The sequence below is a fragment of the Musa acuminata genome, chromosome BXJ3-4 (genome assembly GCF_036884655.1).
Source record: "Musa acuminata AAA Group cultivar baxijiao chromosome BXJ3-4, Cavendish_Baxijiao_AAA, whole genome shotgun sequence".
Taxonomy (NCBI): Eukaryota; Viridiplantae; Streptophyta; class Magnoliopsida; order Zingiberales; family Musaceae; genus Musa; species Musa acuminata.
This window is the reverse complement of record NC_088352.1, coordinates 14,204,787-14,218,724: the sequence shown is the minus strand read 5'-3', so window position 1 is coordinate 14,218,724 and position 13,938 is coordinate 14,204,787. Positions and strand designations below refer to the sequence as shown.

The following is a 13,938-nucleotide window of genomic DNA, read 5'->3' as shown; positions in this document are numbered from 1 at the left end:
CACCTCCTTCCTTTTCGTTGAAGATTTGTAAGAGTGTGAACCATTTGTAAAAAGGTTGTAAGAGGGGTATTTGTCCTTCCCCTTCAAAGTGATTTGCTAGTAGAAGTTGAGAGCCTCATTGAAGAAGGCTTCGCAAGTGGATGTAGGTCATTTTAACTGAACCACTTTAAATTGGTGCGTTCCTTGAATGTGTGAGTATTTACCTTCCTGAAATTGTCATCTACACTACTGCTAGCTTTCGGATTTCATTTTCTCATTTTACTCAAGTTACTATCAAAATGAAATCTCCTCATATTTATGAATTTATTTTCAAACTTACGAGTTTTAATCCGCTACACTAATTCATCCCCCCTCTTAGTGCCGCTCCGATCCTAACAGTACTTTTTCTATCTAGTCTACACCCAACAAAATCCGCATCAGCATAAGCAATTAACTCAAAATTCTCAAATTTTGGATATCATAATCCTAGATTTGTGGTACCTTTAAGATATCTAAGTATTCTTTTAACTGCATTGAGATGAGATATCTTAGGGTTCGATTGAAACCTAGCACAAAGTCCTACATTGAACATGATATTTGGTCTAGTTGTAGTGAGATAAAGTAAACTTTCTATCATACCCGTATAAGTCTTTTGATCGAAGCTCTATCCACTTTCATCAATTTCTAACTTAGTGGAGGTGCAAATAAGAGTGTTGATAGCTTTTGAGCTATCCATATTAAATCTTTTTAGCAAATCTAAAGCATATTTAGTTTGACTAATAAAGATGTCATTGCTTAGTTATTTAATTTATAAGCCGAGGAAGAAGGTTAATTCTCCCATCAAACTCATTTCAAATTCAAGGCTGATAGTTTTAGCAAAAGATTCACAAATGATTCGTTCGTAGAACTGAAGAAAATATCATTAATATAAATCTAGACAATGAGAAAATTAATTTTAAAATTCTTGATAAACAATGTAGTATCGACCTTGCATTTTAAAAAATTATTTTCAATAAGAAAAGAACTAAGTCTCTCATACCAAGCCCTTGGGGCTTGTTTTAAACTATAAAGAGCTTTAGTTAATTTAAACAAATGATTAGGGAGGCTATTATTTTTAAATCCAAGAGGTTGTTCAACATAAACTTCTTTGGAAATAAAGCCATTAAGAAAAGCACTTTTGACATCCATTTGAAACAACTTGAAATTATTACTACTAGCATAGGTAAGGAGCATCCTTATAACTTCTAATCGAGCCACAGGATCGAAGGTTTCTTCATAATCGATACATTCTTTTTGGTTAAAACCTTTGGCCACTAATCTAGCCTTATTTCTAACCACGATACCAGATTCATCTTGCTTGTTTCTAAAGACCCATTTAGTACCAATAACTAAATAGTCATTTGGCCTAGGAACAAGCTTCCACACCTCATTTCTCTTAAATTGATTTAACAAATCTTGCATTGCGATAATCAATGAATTATCTTTTATTGCTTTATCAATACATTTAGGTCCAATTTGGGAGAGAAAAGCAGCGTTGGCACAAAATTTTTTAAGAGAAGAACATATTTGAACCCCCTTAAATGTGTCTCCTAAGATTAGCTCCTTAGTATAAGGATCTACATACTTCCAATCCTTGGGTAAGGATATTTCGGAAGTGGATGCATCTAAGTTACTAGTTAGAGAAGGGGTTTCATTTAAATTCAAAGAATCGAAATTAATATCATTGTCAAAATCATTTTTCTTGATTTCTGAAATCTCATTGAAAACAACATGAATGAATTTTTCAATCATTAAAGTTCTTTTATTGAAGATATAAAATGCAAATCAAAGAATAACAAAGAAAAATTCTCTCATCCGATTTAACATCAAACTTTCCTAAGGCATCGTTTTCATTCAAGATAAAACACTTACATTCAAAAACTTTAAAATATCAAACATTGAGCTTTTTGTTGTTCTATAACTCATAGGGAGTTTTGGTGAGTAAGGGTCTTACTAGAACTCTATTCAAAATATAGTATATAGTGTTTACGACTTCAGCCTAAAAATATTTGAGTAGGCTATGTTCATTCAACATGGTTCTTGCCATTTTTTGTAAATTTCTATTTTTCCTTTCTACTACTCCATTTTGTTGAGGATTTCTTGGAGTAGAGAAGTTGTGATTGTATCCATTCAATTCATAAAATTCTTAGAAATCATGGTTTTGAAATTCACCATCGTGATCACTTCTAATTGATGAAATCATAGAACCCTTTTTATTTTGAACAAGTTTACAAAACTTGGTGAAATATCTAAAGCATTCATTTTTGTGTTGCAAGAAATAGGTCCATGTGTATCTACTATAATCATCTACAATAACAAAGGCGTATTTGTTACCTCCTAGGCTTGATGTAGAGATTGGTCCGAATAAATCAATATGGATCAATTGCAAGGGTCTAGAGGTGCTTATTTGATTCTTAGATTTAAAGCTACCCTTAATTTATTTTCCTAATTAACAAGCATCACACACATTATCTTTGATGAACTTGATATAAGGAATTCCTCTTACAAGTTCTTTGGATGAAATTTGAATGATTAGTTCTATGCTAGCATGACCTAATCTCCTATGCCAAAGCCAAGTATTGTCATTCAAAACCAAGAAACATATTTCATTGAAAAGATCATTGATGTCAATGGTATATACATTATTTTATTTTAATGCAATCATAGATGTATTTTTGTGTGGTTTTTCAATGATGCACGCATTAGATTCGAATTTGACAATATATTATTTATCACACAATTGACTAATGCTCAAGAGGTTATGTTTTAAACCATCTAACTAACAAAACATCTTCAATAAAGAAGTTGGATTTGTTACCTATGGTTCCTTTCCCAATAATTTTACCCTTATTGTCTCCAAAGGTGACATAGTCTTCGTCTATACTAGTGAGCTTAGAGAATTGAGATGGATCTCTGGTCATATACCTTGAGAATCCACTATCAAGGTACCATCTCTTGCTCCTAGCTTGTGATGGTATATGTTTATATAAGAAAGGATGATTTTTAGGTACCCATTTAATCTTTGGTGCCTCAAAAACTGATCTAAATTGTTTGTCATGTTGCATGAAATGTATCATGGTTCCTTTAGGAACCCAAATCAATTTGTTCAGACTTATTTTCTTGAATGGATAATGATAAGTTCTATGTCCATATTTGCAACAAAAGTTGCACTTGTTTTGGTCCGAAACATGCAAGATAGGACCTTTAATGGAAATGGTTGGATTTTGGTAAGGACTTCTCACAAATCCAATTCCACTTTGTTTAGGAATGTGACCCTTATTTGTAAAGATCATATTCAAATACTTGCTACCAACCTCGAATTTCTTCAAGGTGTCTTTAAGTAGCAAGTTCTCCTTTTAGAGAGTTTTTATATCATGACATTTCATACATAGAGCTAAACTATCATTATGTTCAGTTTTAAATTTATCAAAATTACTGATAAGAATATAATGCTCCTTTTTTAATAATATATATTTTCTACTAATTATTTTATATTCATTAAATAAGTCATGGAAAGTATTTAATAATTTATTAAATGATAAATCTATATCAATTAAATTTGTTACCTCCTCTTCGATGGCCATTAGGGCGTAGTGAGTAACTTGCTCGGTGTTGGACTCCTCTTCTTCAGACGTGCTTGAATCATCCCATATTGCTTTGAGCGCCTTGTTTTTTGGTGTTCTCTTCTTGGCTTGGGGACAATCACTTTTGTGGTGTCCCGACTTCTTATATTCGTAGCAAATAACTTGGTCCTTTTTGGGTTCAAATTTATTTTTAGTGTCATTTTTAAATTTATTTCTTTTAATGAATTTTTTTTAATTTCCTTGTTAGAAGTGCCAAGTCATTGTTAAAGTCCTCATCACATGAGGTTTCTCTCAAGTGGTCTTCTAGAGTTCTAAGTGTCATATCCTTCCAGTTCTTTGGAAGGATGTCTTCTTGCTCTTCATGAGCTTTGCAAGTCATTCCGTAGATCATTAATGACCAGATTAATTCTTTAATAGAGAAGTTGTTTAAATCTTTAACCTCTTGAATAGTAGTGACTTTAGGGTCCCAACTCTTTGGAAGGGATCTTAGAATTTTATTGACGAGCTCAAAATCTGAAAAACTTTTACCAAGTCCTTTTAGACCATTGATGACATCCGTGAAACGGGTGAACATGTCACCTATGGTCTCGCTCGGTTTCATTCGAAAAAGTTCATAAGAATGTACTAAAAGATTGATTTTTGACTCTTTCACTCTACTTGTGCCTTTGTGAGTCATTTCGAGTGTATGCCAAATATCAAATGCAGTTTTACAAATCGAAATACGATTGAACTCATTTTTATCAAGTGCACAAAATAAGGCATTCATAGCCTTTGCATTAAGAGCGAAAGTCTTCTTCTCCAATTCATTCCAATTGATCATTGAAAGAGAAGACTTCGAAAATCTATTTTCAACAATATTCCAAAGTTTAAAATCCATGGAAATAAGGAAGATCCTCATTCGGGTCTTCCAATAGGTGTAGTTCGTCCCATTGAACATGGGCGGACATGTAATAGAGTGGCCCTCTTGGTTTCCGGCGTATACCATATTTTTTGGGTTCTAATTCGATTGAGAGTTAACCCCGCTCTGATACCAATTGTTATGATCAAAAGCACTAAGAGGGGGAGAGGGGGGGGGGGGTGGGGGTGAATTAGTACAGCGAAAAACTTTCGTCGATTAAAACGACGTTCGTACGATGAAATCGTTTTCGATGAAAACTGTTTCGAAAAGTTCTTCAACTTAAGAGTAAACGGAAGTATAGTTGACGTAAAGCAACAGAGGCAGTTTGTAGTTAAGATAGAGAACAGAATGTAAATGCAAATTGAGATTTAGAGTGGTTCGATCAATCTTGACCTACATCCACTTTTGGCTTCCTCCTCCAATGTGGTCACCAACGTCCACTAGAGTTCCTTCAATAGGCGAAGGCCAACCACCCTTTTATAGCTTTACTCCTTTTGACGGGCTTAGGAGACAACCCTTACATATTTCCACTCCTCTCTTGAATGATCAAAACTTAGAAAGAGGGAGAAGAACTTCTAGCCTTTTACAATACTTTTAAGCTCTCAAATTTTCAGAATAAATGTAAGCTTTCGGTGCCCTTTCATACAGGAAAGGGTAGGGTGTATATAGGCCCCAATTGGTTTGAATTTGAACTCAAAAGTATCATCTCCCAGATTTCCGGGGTCCTAGCGGTACCACCGTCATAACTAGGCAGTACTACCGCCTGGCATCTGACACTGGGCGGTACTATCGCTCAATCTGGGTGATACCACCGCTTGGCAGAGCTCGGAGACCGAGCTCTGGCGATACCACTACTTGATTGGGGTGGTACCATCGCCTGATAGGGGCGGTACCACCGTCCAGAACTCCTAGGAAACCAAGTCTCCTGGGTGGTGCCACCGTTGGCCAGAAATTCTAGGTCTGAATAGGCTGATCCATTCGGCCCAATTTGGGTCTGATTAGGGTCCGGTTGGCCCCAGATTAAGTTAATAGGATCACCTCCCAATTCTAACTTAATCTACCTGCTAACTACGACACTTAAGATATTAATGCTGCAAATCGTGTTCCGGTGCATCAATCGCTTCTTCCGACGAGCTTCCAACGAACTTCCAACGAACATCCGACGAAGCCTCGGCGATGCTCTAGCGGACTTCCGACAAACTTCTGGACTTGCGACGATCCTCTTGGCGAGTTCCGATGAGCTTCTTTGGCAAGCTTATGGACTTCTCGGATTGTTCTTGTAGAACATTCGACGACCGTCCGGACTTTCGATAAACTCTCGAACCCCCAACGTGATCTTGGTCTTGACTCCCGCTCAACACCTGCTGCATGTCTTATTGCCATCGTAGTTAATCCTACACACTTATCTCAACATATGGATTAGATAACCAAATGATAATTGACTTCATCATCAAAATCCGAGATTCAATAGTCAAAGCGGCCTAGGGGAAGACTCCTCTCGATCTGGATGGTCGCGCCTCGATGGGTGACCACTCTCCTACACAGAAGGCCCTCATCGGGTGGTTATTGACTTTGGCCCCTCGATGAGTAAGTTAGTGCTTGGTTCTCGATTTTTTCATGCCTCTCTCTGGTCAGGTGTCGATCATGGGTTTTTATACTATTGTATGAGGTTGGTCATACGCAGGTTTGGTGTGGTGACCGATCATCGAGGGGTGAGGAGGTACCTTTGTGCATTCGCCGTCCTGGAACACGCGGAACGGCACCATACGACATCGTCCCGAGCTTTCCGGGATGGGACGTACTGAGGAATGCCTCGGTACGGATCCCGGCTCGACGTGTGGGAATTCTCCTCTTGCTGACCTAGCAAAGACGTGGCGTGCATCGATCGTGACATGGCCAGAACCCAAAATATATCTTATCAAGTGTAACTCAACATAACTCTGTTTGACAGTATAGAACGCAAACTATTCAAATATTATTTCTATACCTTGCAATTGTAATGTATTCTCTAGTTTTGTAAAACTTAATTGAACAAGTACACGTTGGGCCAACTTAAATTTGGATTTAGCTAAAATGAGAAAATTTTCAAATTGAGGATGCATGGGTTGCGAAACTATAGTGTGGCGTTGGATCTTGATTGACCTCGACCACAAATAAATCTGGCTCAGCTGTTGCCGGACAATTCCATGCGTCATGTTTTGTTGCAATTGTTAGAATATGAAGGGAGTAGAGATATGGAATTCGATTCGTCATGTATCTGGTTCGCAATTGGATTGACCCAACGAATGGATTGACCCAACGAACAGACCAATGCAGATCCAAATTAGATGTGGTTCGACCGCAAACTTGAAGGAATTGAACATTAATTTCTTTGTCGAACAATATACGAGTAATGCGTGCAAAATGGACCGACTGAGGGCGAGGGCGAGGGCGAGGGCGTAATGTCGAGGCGCATTTGTTGACGCAGCTCGGCCGCCTCCGTCGCGGCCCCTTAGGATCAGAGCATGCTGCATTTCTCCACCCGGTACGCTTAGTAAAACCCAACCTGGGAGGGGGAAGCGCTTTGCTGGTCCCAGTGGGTGGTATTCGGCAAAATCAACACGATCCAAGTATGTTTCCCTGCCTGCTCCGGCGAGCCATCATCGCCACCACCGCCACAACTAACAGCCGGAGCATTCTCCTCCGCTCCCTTTCGGCCGCCTCTGGTTCTCCCTCCTCCTCGTGGCTCTCCATCCCGGGCAATCCTCTCATGCGCTGGCCTTCTCCGCCAGACCTCAAACCCGGGCCTGCGGCGTTAAATTTTCCTTGCCAATCGCCAAATCCACCTCCGTCGTGGGCCTCCTTCGGACAAGAAGAATGCGAAGATGATATCGCCGCTACCGCCACTGCCATCGCCCACCTCCTCCGGACTGCAACCAATACCTACCACCTGGACTCCGCCCTCCTTCGCTGCGGCATCTCCCCCTCCGCCCCCATCATCGCCGCCCTCCTCCGCGACGGCGACCTTCCTTCGGCCGCCCTCGTCGTCCTCTCCCGTTGGGCCCGCCTCCACCTCACCCCTTCCCTCCTCGTCTCCCTCGTGGACCTCCTCGCCAAGTCCCGCGCTTTCGACTCCGCCTGGTCTCTCCTCCTCGACGTCGCCCCCGCCCCCCTCTCGGCCTTTGCTGCGCTCTTCCGCCGCTACGCACGCGCCGGAATGCCCTCTGCAGCCATCCGCACCTTCCAATACATCCGCCGCCATCCAGAAGCCATCACCCCGGAGGAGGAAAACGGGGAATCCTTTGAGCTCGTCATCGACGCCCTTTGCAAAGAAGGTCACCCTAGAGCAGCCGCGGAGTTTGTCGACCGCACAAGAAAGGAGGCCGCTGCTCCTTCCATCCGGGTCTACAACATGCTCCTTCACGGCTGGTTTCGATCTCGGAGGCTCCGCGAGGCCGAGCGCATATGGAACCGGATGAAGCGTGAGGGTGTGCGCCCCACCGTCGTCACTTATGGAACTCTCATCGAGGGCCTCTGCCGGATGCGTCGCCCCGATCAGGCGGTCAACCTGCTGGAAGAGATGAAGGCTGCTGGGATCGAGGCCAACGCTCTCACTTGTAATCCCATAGTCGACGCGCTCTCGGAGGGCGGTAGGTTCAAGGAGGCCCTTGGCATGCTGGAAAAGTTCCCTCTTTATGGTGTGTCTCCCAATATCTCCACCTTCAACTCTCTCGTGAAAGGCCTCTGCAAGAACGGGGACCTCGTGGGCGCAAGTAGGGTTCTGAAGATGATGGTGGGAAGGAGCATTCTTCCCACGCCGAGCACCTATAATTATTTCTTCAGGTTTTTCTCCAAGTTTGGAAAGATTGAAGAAGCAATGAATCTCTACACCAAGATGATTCATTTGGGATATTTCCCTGATCGACTCACGTACCAGCTACTGATCAAAATGTTATGCGAGAAAGAGAAGTTGGATTTGGCCGTGCAACTGATCAGGGAGATGAACAGGAACGGTTTTGATCTGGACTTAGATACTTGCACTATGTTGGTGCATTTGCTTTGTCGAACGCACAGGTTTGAGGAGGCCTCTGTGGAGTTTGAGAGCATGATCAAGAGAGGGATTGTGCCCCAGTACGTCACGTATCAAATGCTTGTGAAAGAACTAAATAGCTTGGGGATGCTAGAACTGGAGAGGAAAGTTTCGAATCTGATGAACACAGTGCTGCATTCTACAAAGTTGCCAGATACTTATAGAGAAAGGGAATATGATCAGACTGTTGAGCAGCAGAAGTCTATCTTAAGGAAGGCTGAAATGATGTCTGATGCTTTGAAATCATATAAAGATTCAAAGGAGTTCAGTAATTTAAGGAGCTCAAATGAGATAGCTGTCGAGAGTGCAAGTATGTTAATAACTGATATTAGAAGAAGAGTGTATGCTATGCAAAGTGAATAGTATATTTGATTACTCATTAGGGGCCAAGTTATATTTATAGTGATATGCAAGCAGATCCTTTTCTTAGTCTGGTGGTTTCTTTGTGGCATCGATTGGTCCAAATAGTTTTCAGAAACTGAATTATTTGAGTGTTTCAGTCATCACTGATAAGGTGAAGTGACCTTTTTATTCCCTTCAGACATGTATTCCTGTTGTAAATGTTGGTGATTGCTTACTTGACGACTTTCTTCCTATGAAATGCTCCATTCATAGTATTGTATCCAATTTAGCTAATTCACACTGATGTACACTTTGAATTTGTTAGCTGCCATACCTCTGCACATATTTTGTGTTATATTTCTTTTGACCATCTGTGGAGAGTTCTATATGAGAATGTCAATCTTTCACAGTAACAAAAAATAGTATGAGAATTAAGCTTCTATGACATGTATAACATTGGCCACTGATAAAACATATTGTTGGAATTGTAAAGGAAAAAAGGATGTTATATGATCTATTTGGATCCAGGAGACTGTTGAAGTTTATTGTCAGAAGCTCTTTTCACTAATCAAGCACATCAGTTATCATAGTTTCCCTAAAGAAATTATGCAGCAGGTCATTAAACTGCATGTGAAAAAAATCTCTAGCATGGAAATTTTAATAGAGCAAGAGCTCTCTTTTGTATGTATTCAGATATTTCTCTTCTTGTGTGACATTATCTGCTGATTTAAGACCCACAGGCCGTTCCTGGAATTGCCATTGCACTGACTAGACTAAGTTTGTGAACTTTTTGCTTCATGATCCTGACATCTAGATATTGACATAGCATCAAGCTTTGAATTGGCTCACAAATACTACTGGTCTTCATATGAATAATACAAGACGCTGGTTAAAGCAAGAAACTGTAGTAGGCCACTGCTTTCAATAGAAGAACCTAGCTTAAGTGGATAGGATCCATCTTGTATATTTAAGTGAAAACCAGAATGATTTGCTACCTTTAATTATTATTATTTTTTTCCATACGTGGGCATCTTGATCTGGTTACAGTAAGGTCTCTTTGGGATATTGTTCTTATTGGCATGTTATTGGACCTTGCAAGCCTCGGAGTTCAAATTCTCCAAAAAGTACTATGTTTTCGGGGTGTATATTGACATATCTATATAATAGTATTCTGATGCATAAGCTTCATGTGCTTAGCCATTTCATATAAATTTTCTTACCCACATTTTTTTGTGCTCTTAAATTTCTATAGCTTATGGTTCAGAGGTAGATAAGATAGTCAAATTCTGAAGCCACTATAAAATTTTTGACTTAGCATATCCTAAAACCTAGAATTTATTGGTTTATCGTAAGAAAGATTATTTTATTACAAAAAATATATGCTTGCATGTCTAGCAAATAATAATTATTGGTGAAATATCTTCAAATTATTTTACAGAATATTTATCTCAGGTCTGTAAATTTTCATGGATTTGGGCTCCTGAAATGGAGATCTATCACTTGATATGTTTTTTGTAGAGAATGAAGTACAAAAGATTTTTGTCCAGTTCATTTGTTTTGTTTATTTATGAATACAAAATATCTATCAAGTATCTCTGATACTTTAGGATTATCAATTTTGTTAGGATATTTTTGCTTTGTGTGCCTGTATCCAATCCTTTCATCTGCATGTGCACTCATATTAGCTCATTTTACGTCTTCTTGACATTTAGGAAAACTTGTTTGTATTTGAAAGTTGGAGGTAATGGCATAGTGGTATAATGGTTACAAAACATTTTAATCTTTTATTACTTAATTTATATTTGATTAGGGTGAGCCTTGGTATAATGGTTAGGTTGTGCCTTTCTAATTTGGGTGACCAGGATTCTAGCTATGAAAATAGCCTCTATTTGTTGCTAGGGATAAATCATGTACATTGACCCGTCAACCTGGTGGATTATATTTGCTTTGTTAGTAGACCACGTTATAGTGAAATACATTTTTATTCAAGAGATTCAATTTTGTCAGCATAATATGTGTTGATAATGTGCCAGCATGACATCTGAGTTGGCATGCATTAGCATTGAGTTCATTCTGATCGACACAATCACTGTGCCCACTAACAAGTGCAATGATATGCCCTTAACATGATAGCGTCTGGTGCTATACTTCCAGTCACTTAATGTGCAACCTTATCTGACTATTGAAGTCTGATATTTAACTTATGGAACATCATCCAATTATTTTTTATTGCCTGTTTTGGCCAGTGGCCACAATTAAAAATGACATTGGAGTGGAGAAATTTAGTGGTACTTGAGTGGAGAAATAAAAATTATCTGGTTCCTGAAGTAGGGCACTCTTGAGAAGCTGGAAATACAAGAAGCATCACTTCAAGGAAAGGTAATGATAGCTCATCTTCAACGAAGTATTTGGAGTGAGATTATCATGAGTGTTTTTAAAAGATAACCTATGACCAGTCATCTTTATATTTTTCTGATCCACTTGATGATGCAGTTAATTTCTTATAGTTATGTTGGTGGACAGTTACATGAAGATATAAAGGGGATACGAACAGAGTTACAAACAATACCACAGAATCAATTTTTCTGTGTGTACCGATTGCTTGTGTCCACCATTTATCACACCAGAATGATATGATAATCTTCTAATTTCTTATAGTTATTGGGGCCATGGGGACCCATTTGTCCACCATCAGAAAGTCCCAAGGTTGAATGCTCTGAGCCATCATAGTCTATGGCTCCTCCTTCATGGCCCGTAGTTCTGATAACCAGAGAAAGACTTCTCAACCTTGGGCCGATTCCCAAGGTTTAATGGTATCAGAGCTTTATTCATCCTGTGTGTTTTAGTCTATCTTGTTGCTAGATTCTACCCACAACTTAGAATCAATTGAGAAAGCCTAAATAGCTGTCAAAATATCTTTGCTTATAACCTGACTATGATTGTCAACAGACGTAAGGTGTAATTGGGCAAGAAGTCCCTAAAGAAACACTGAAAAGGTGAGACAATCTAAGAAAGAAATAAGCAAGGGGAAACCTGATGGTTAGAAAGGCCTAAGATTGATGTCTGAAAAATGGGAAGAGTCTATACAACAATGGTATATTAACTCTCACACCTCTAAGTTAGATTACCTAGACCTTACCGAAAGCAAGAATCCAACTCGGAAAGAACTAGCCCAGAACCTTGCTGTCATTTATGACTGAACCTGCCTATCAAGTAGAGTTCATCTGAAAAACTTCAAAATTCTGATAGAAAAGAACCAGTCTCTCGAAAAAGAAATCAAAGCACTAAAATCCTCAGTCGAGATACTTTCAGCCTTGCTCTCCGAAAACAACCCAATATCAAGACAGGAGATAAAAGGCCTGATAATAGAACTATCAAAGGAATTTCAAGAAAGAGGACTCAACCAGAAACTCTCAAAAATAGAAACTCTCCTAACAAAAATAGAGAGGCAGATCTGCGGATGAGCCACTTATTCACTAGGAGTACCGAGTCCTACAGAGAAGCACTCAAAGCCACAGAATCTATTGATTCTCCATCCCTTGGATTCCTGAAATCTGACGATTACCCAGGAACCCAAAGCCATCAGGCAGCCATAATCAAACAGCATAATACCCAAATACAGCTACTAGTACAAATCGCTGAAGATATAAAGGGGATACGAACAGAGTTACAAACAATACGAGAAATCCAGCAGCAAAAGACTAGACCTACTCAGGGTCTTCCAGAAGACTTGATCACCAAATTATCAAATCTAAGCCTAGGATCTTCGGAAAGACCTAAAGAAGCTCAAGGAAGAATCCTTGTGTTCAAGGATCCTATTCAAATCCTCAAGCAAGTTCAACAATGATGACCCGAACCTCTAGGCAAGAAGCGTCAACATCTGCCCCTCTCGTCGAGGACCAGATCCGCGATTACAGGAGGAGCCATAGAAGGCTATTCAACGCGCAACAAGCGACAAGGAGAATCGGGCAAAGACTACTGGGAGGACCAACCATTTCCCAGCAAGTACTTGAGCAACAGATAAACCCCCAAGTACAACTGAGGCTCTCCATGAGGGAAAGGGCAACAATAGCACCTGCAGAGGTGTTATACCACTCCAGATGTGATGATGCCCACCATCGCTTGTACACACACCGATCGGAAGAAGCCATGCTGGTTACTAACAACCAGGAAGATAGAGCTTTCATTATGGAAGAAAGCTACGATCAATTGCAGAGAAGCCATATGCAATACATCCACTTGGGAATACTACAAGTCAGGGTGCAAACCCTTCACAGACAGGAGGAAGGGACACTAGCACTACTGGTGTTCAGGGACAACGGATGGACAGATGACAGATCCATCATAGCCACCATGGAAGTAGACTTAACTCGAGGCAGCCAACTGGTCTACGTGATCCCAGATATAATGATGACAATTAGGGATTTTTTTCACAACATCCAACTATCAATCCTCGCTAGAGGCTACGACACATGGCGGGATGGTGAAGCAAATCTGCTAATCACACGAGGCATGGTGGGGCGACTTTCAAATACCCCGAATGTCGCCTTCGCGCACGAAATATCAGGGATGGTGGACTACCTAACAAGCCACGGTGTCCGGGCACTCCCCGGAAGAAGGTACTCCACAGCTGAGCTACGTGGCAGAGACTGGGTTATTCGACCAACCCAGATTATGGTACCAATGCAGCCTGCAGAAATAAGGAGTCGCAACCTTATTGATGGAAGGATATCCATAAGTTTTGACACCTACAAAGCTGCATCAACATCCAGCCGAATCAACTATAATAACGCAGACGACGAGGCACTCAGTGATGAAGAAGAAATTCAGAACCACACCATAGCCGTCAGCATTCAACTATATGATGACAGCGAAGATGAAGCTAATGAATTACGTCAATATCTAAATTCTTATCAGGAAGTTGATGTTTCTGAAGATGGAGGGGAATTACCATACCCTCAAAAATACCAAAAGGAAGTGGTTGCAGCCGGATTGGAAGAAGATCTAGAGATGGAATACCCCCACCT

General features: G+C 40.2%; 1 protein-coding gene across 1 annotated transcript; it reads left to right on the top strand.

The window, feature by feature from the left end:
- Positions 1 to 6,885: 6,885 nt before the first annotated feature.
- LOC103974378 (pentatricopeptide repeat-containing protein At5g11310, mitochondrial) lies at positions 6,886 to 9,196 on the top strand. Its single transcript, XM_009389192.3, has one exon. The coding sequence runs from the start codon at positions 7,112 to 7,114 to the stop codon at positions 8,930 to 8,932; it is 1,821 nt and encodes a 606-aa protein (XP_009387467.2). The 5' UTR covers positions 6,886 to 7,111; the 3' UTR covers positions 8,933 to 9,196.
- Positions 9,197 to 13,938: the final 4,742 nt, after the last annotated feature.

What these genes read in the sequence shown, in the direction of transcription:
- LOC103974378 (XM_009389192.3), top strand. Translation starts at nt 7,112, where the DNA reads ATGTTTCCCTGCCTGCTCCGGCGAGCCATCATCGCCACCACCGCCACA.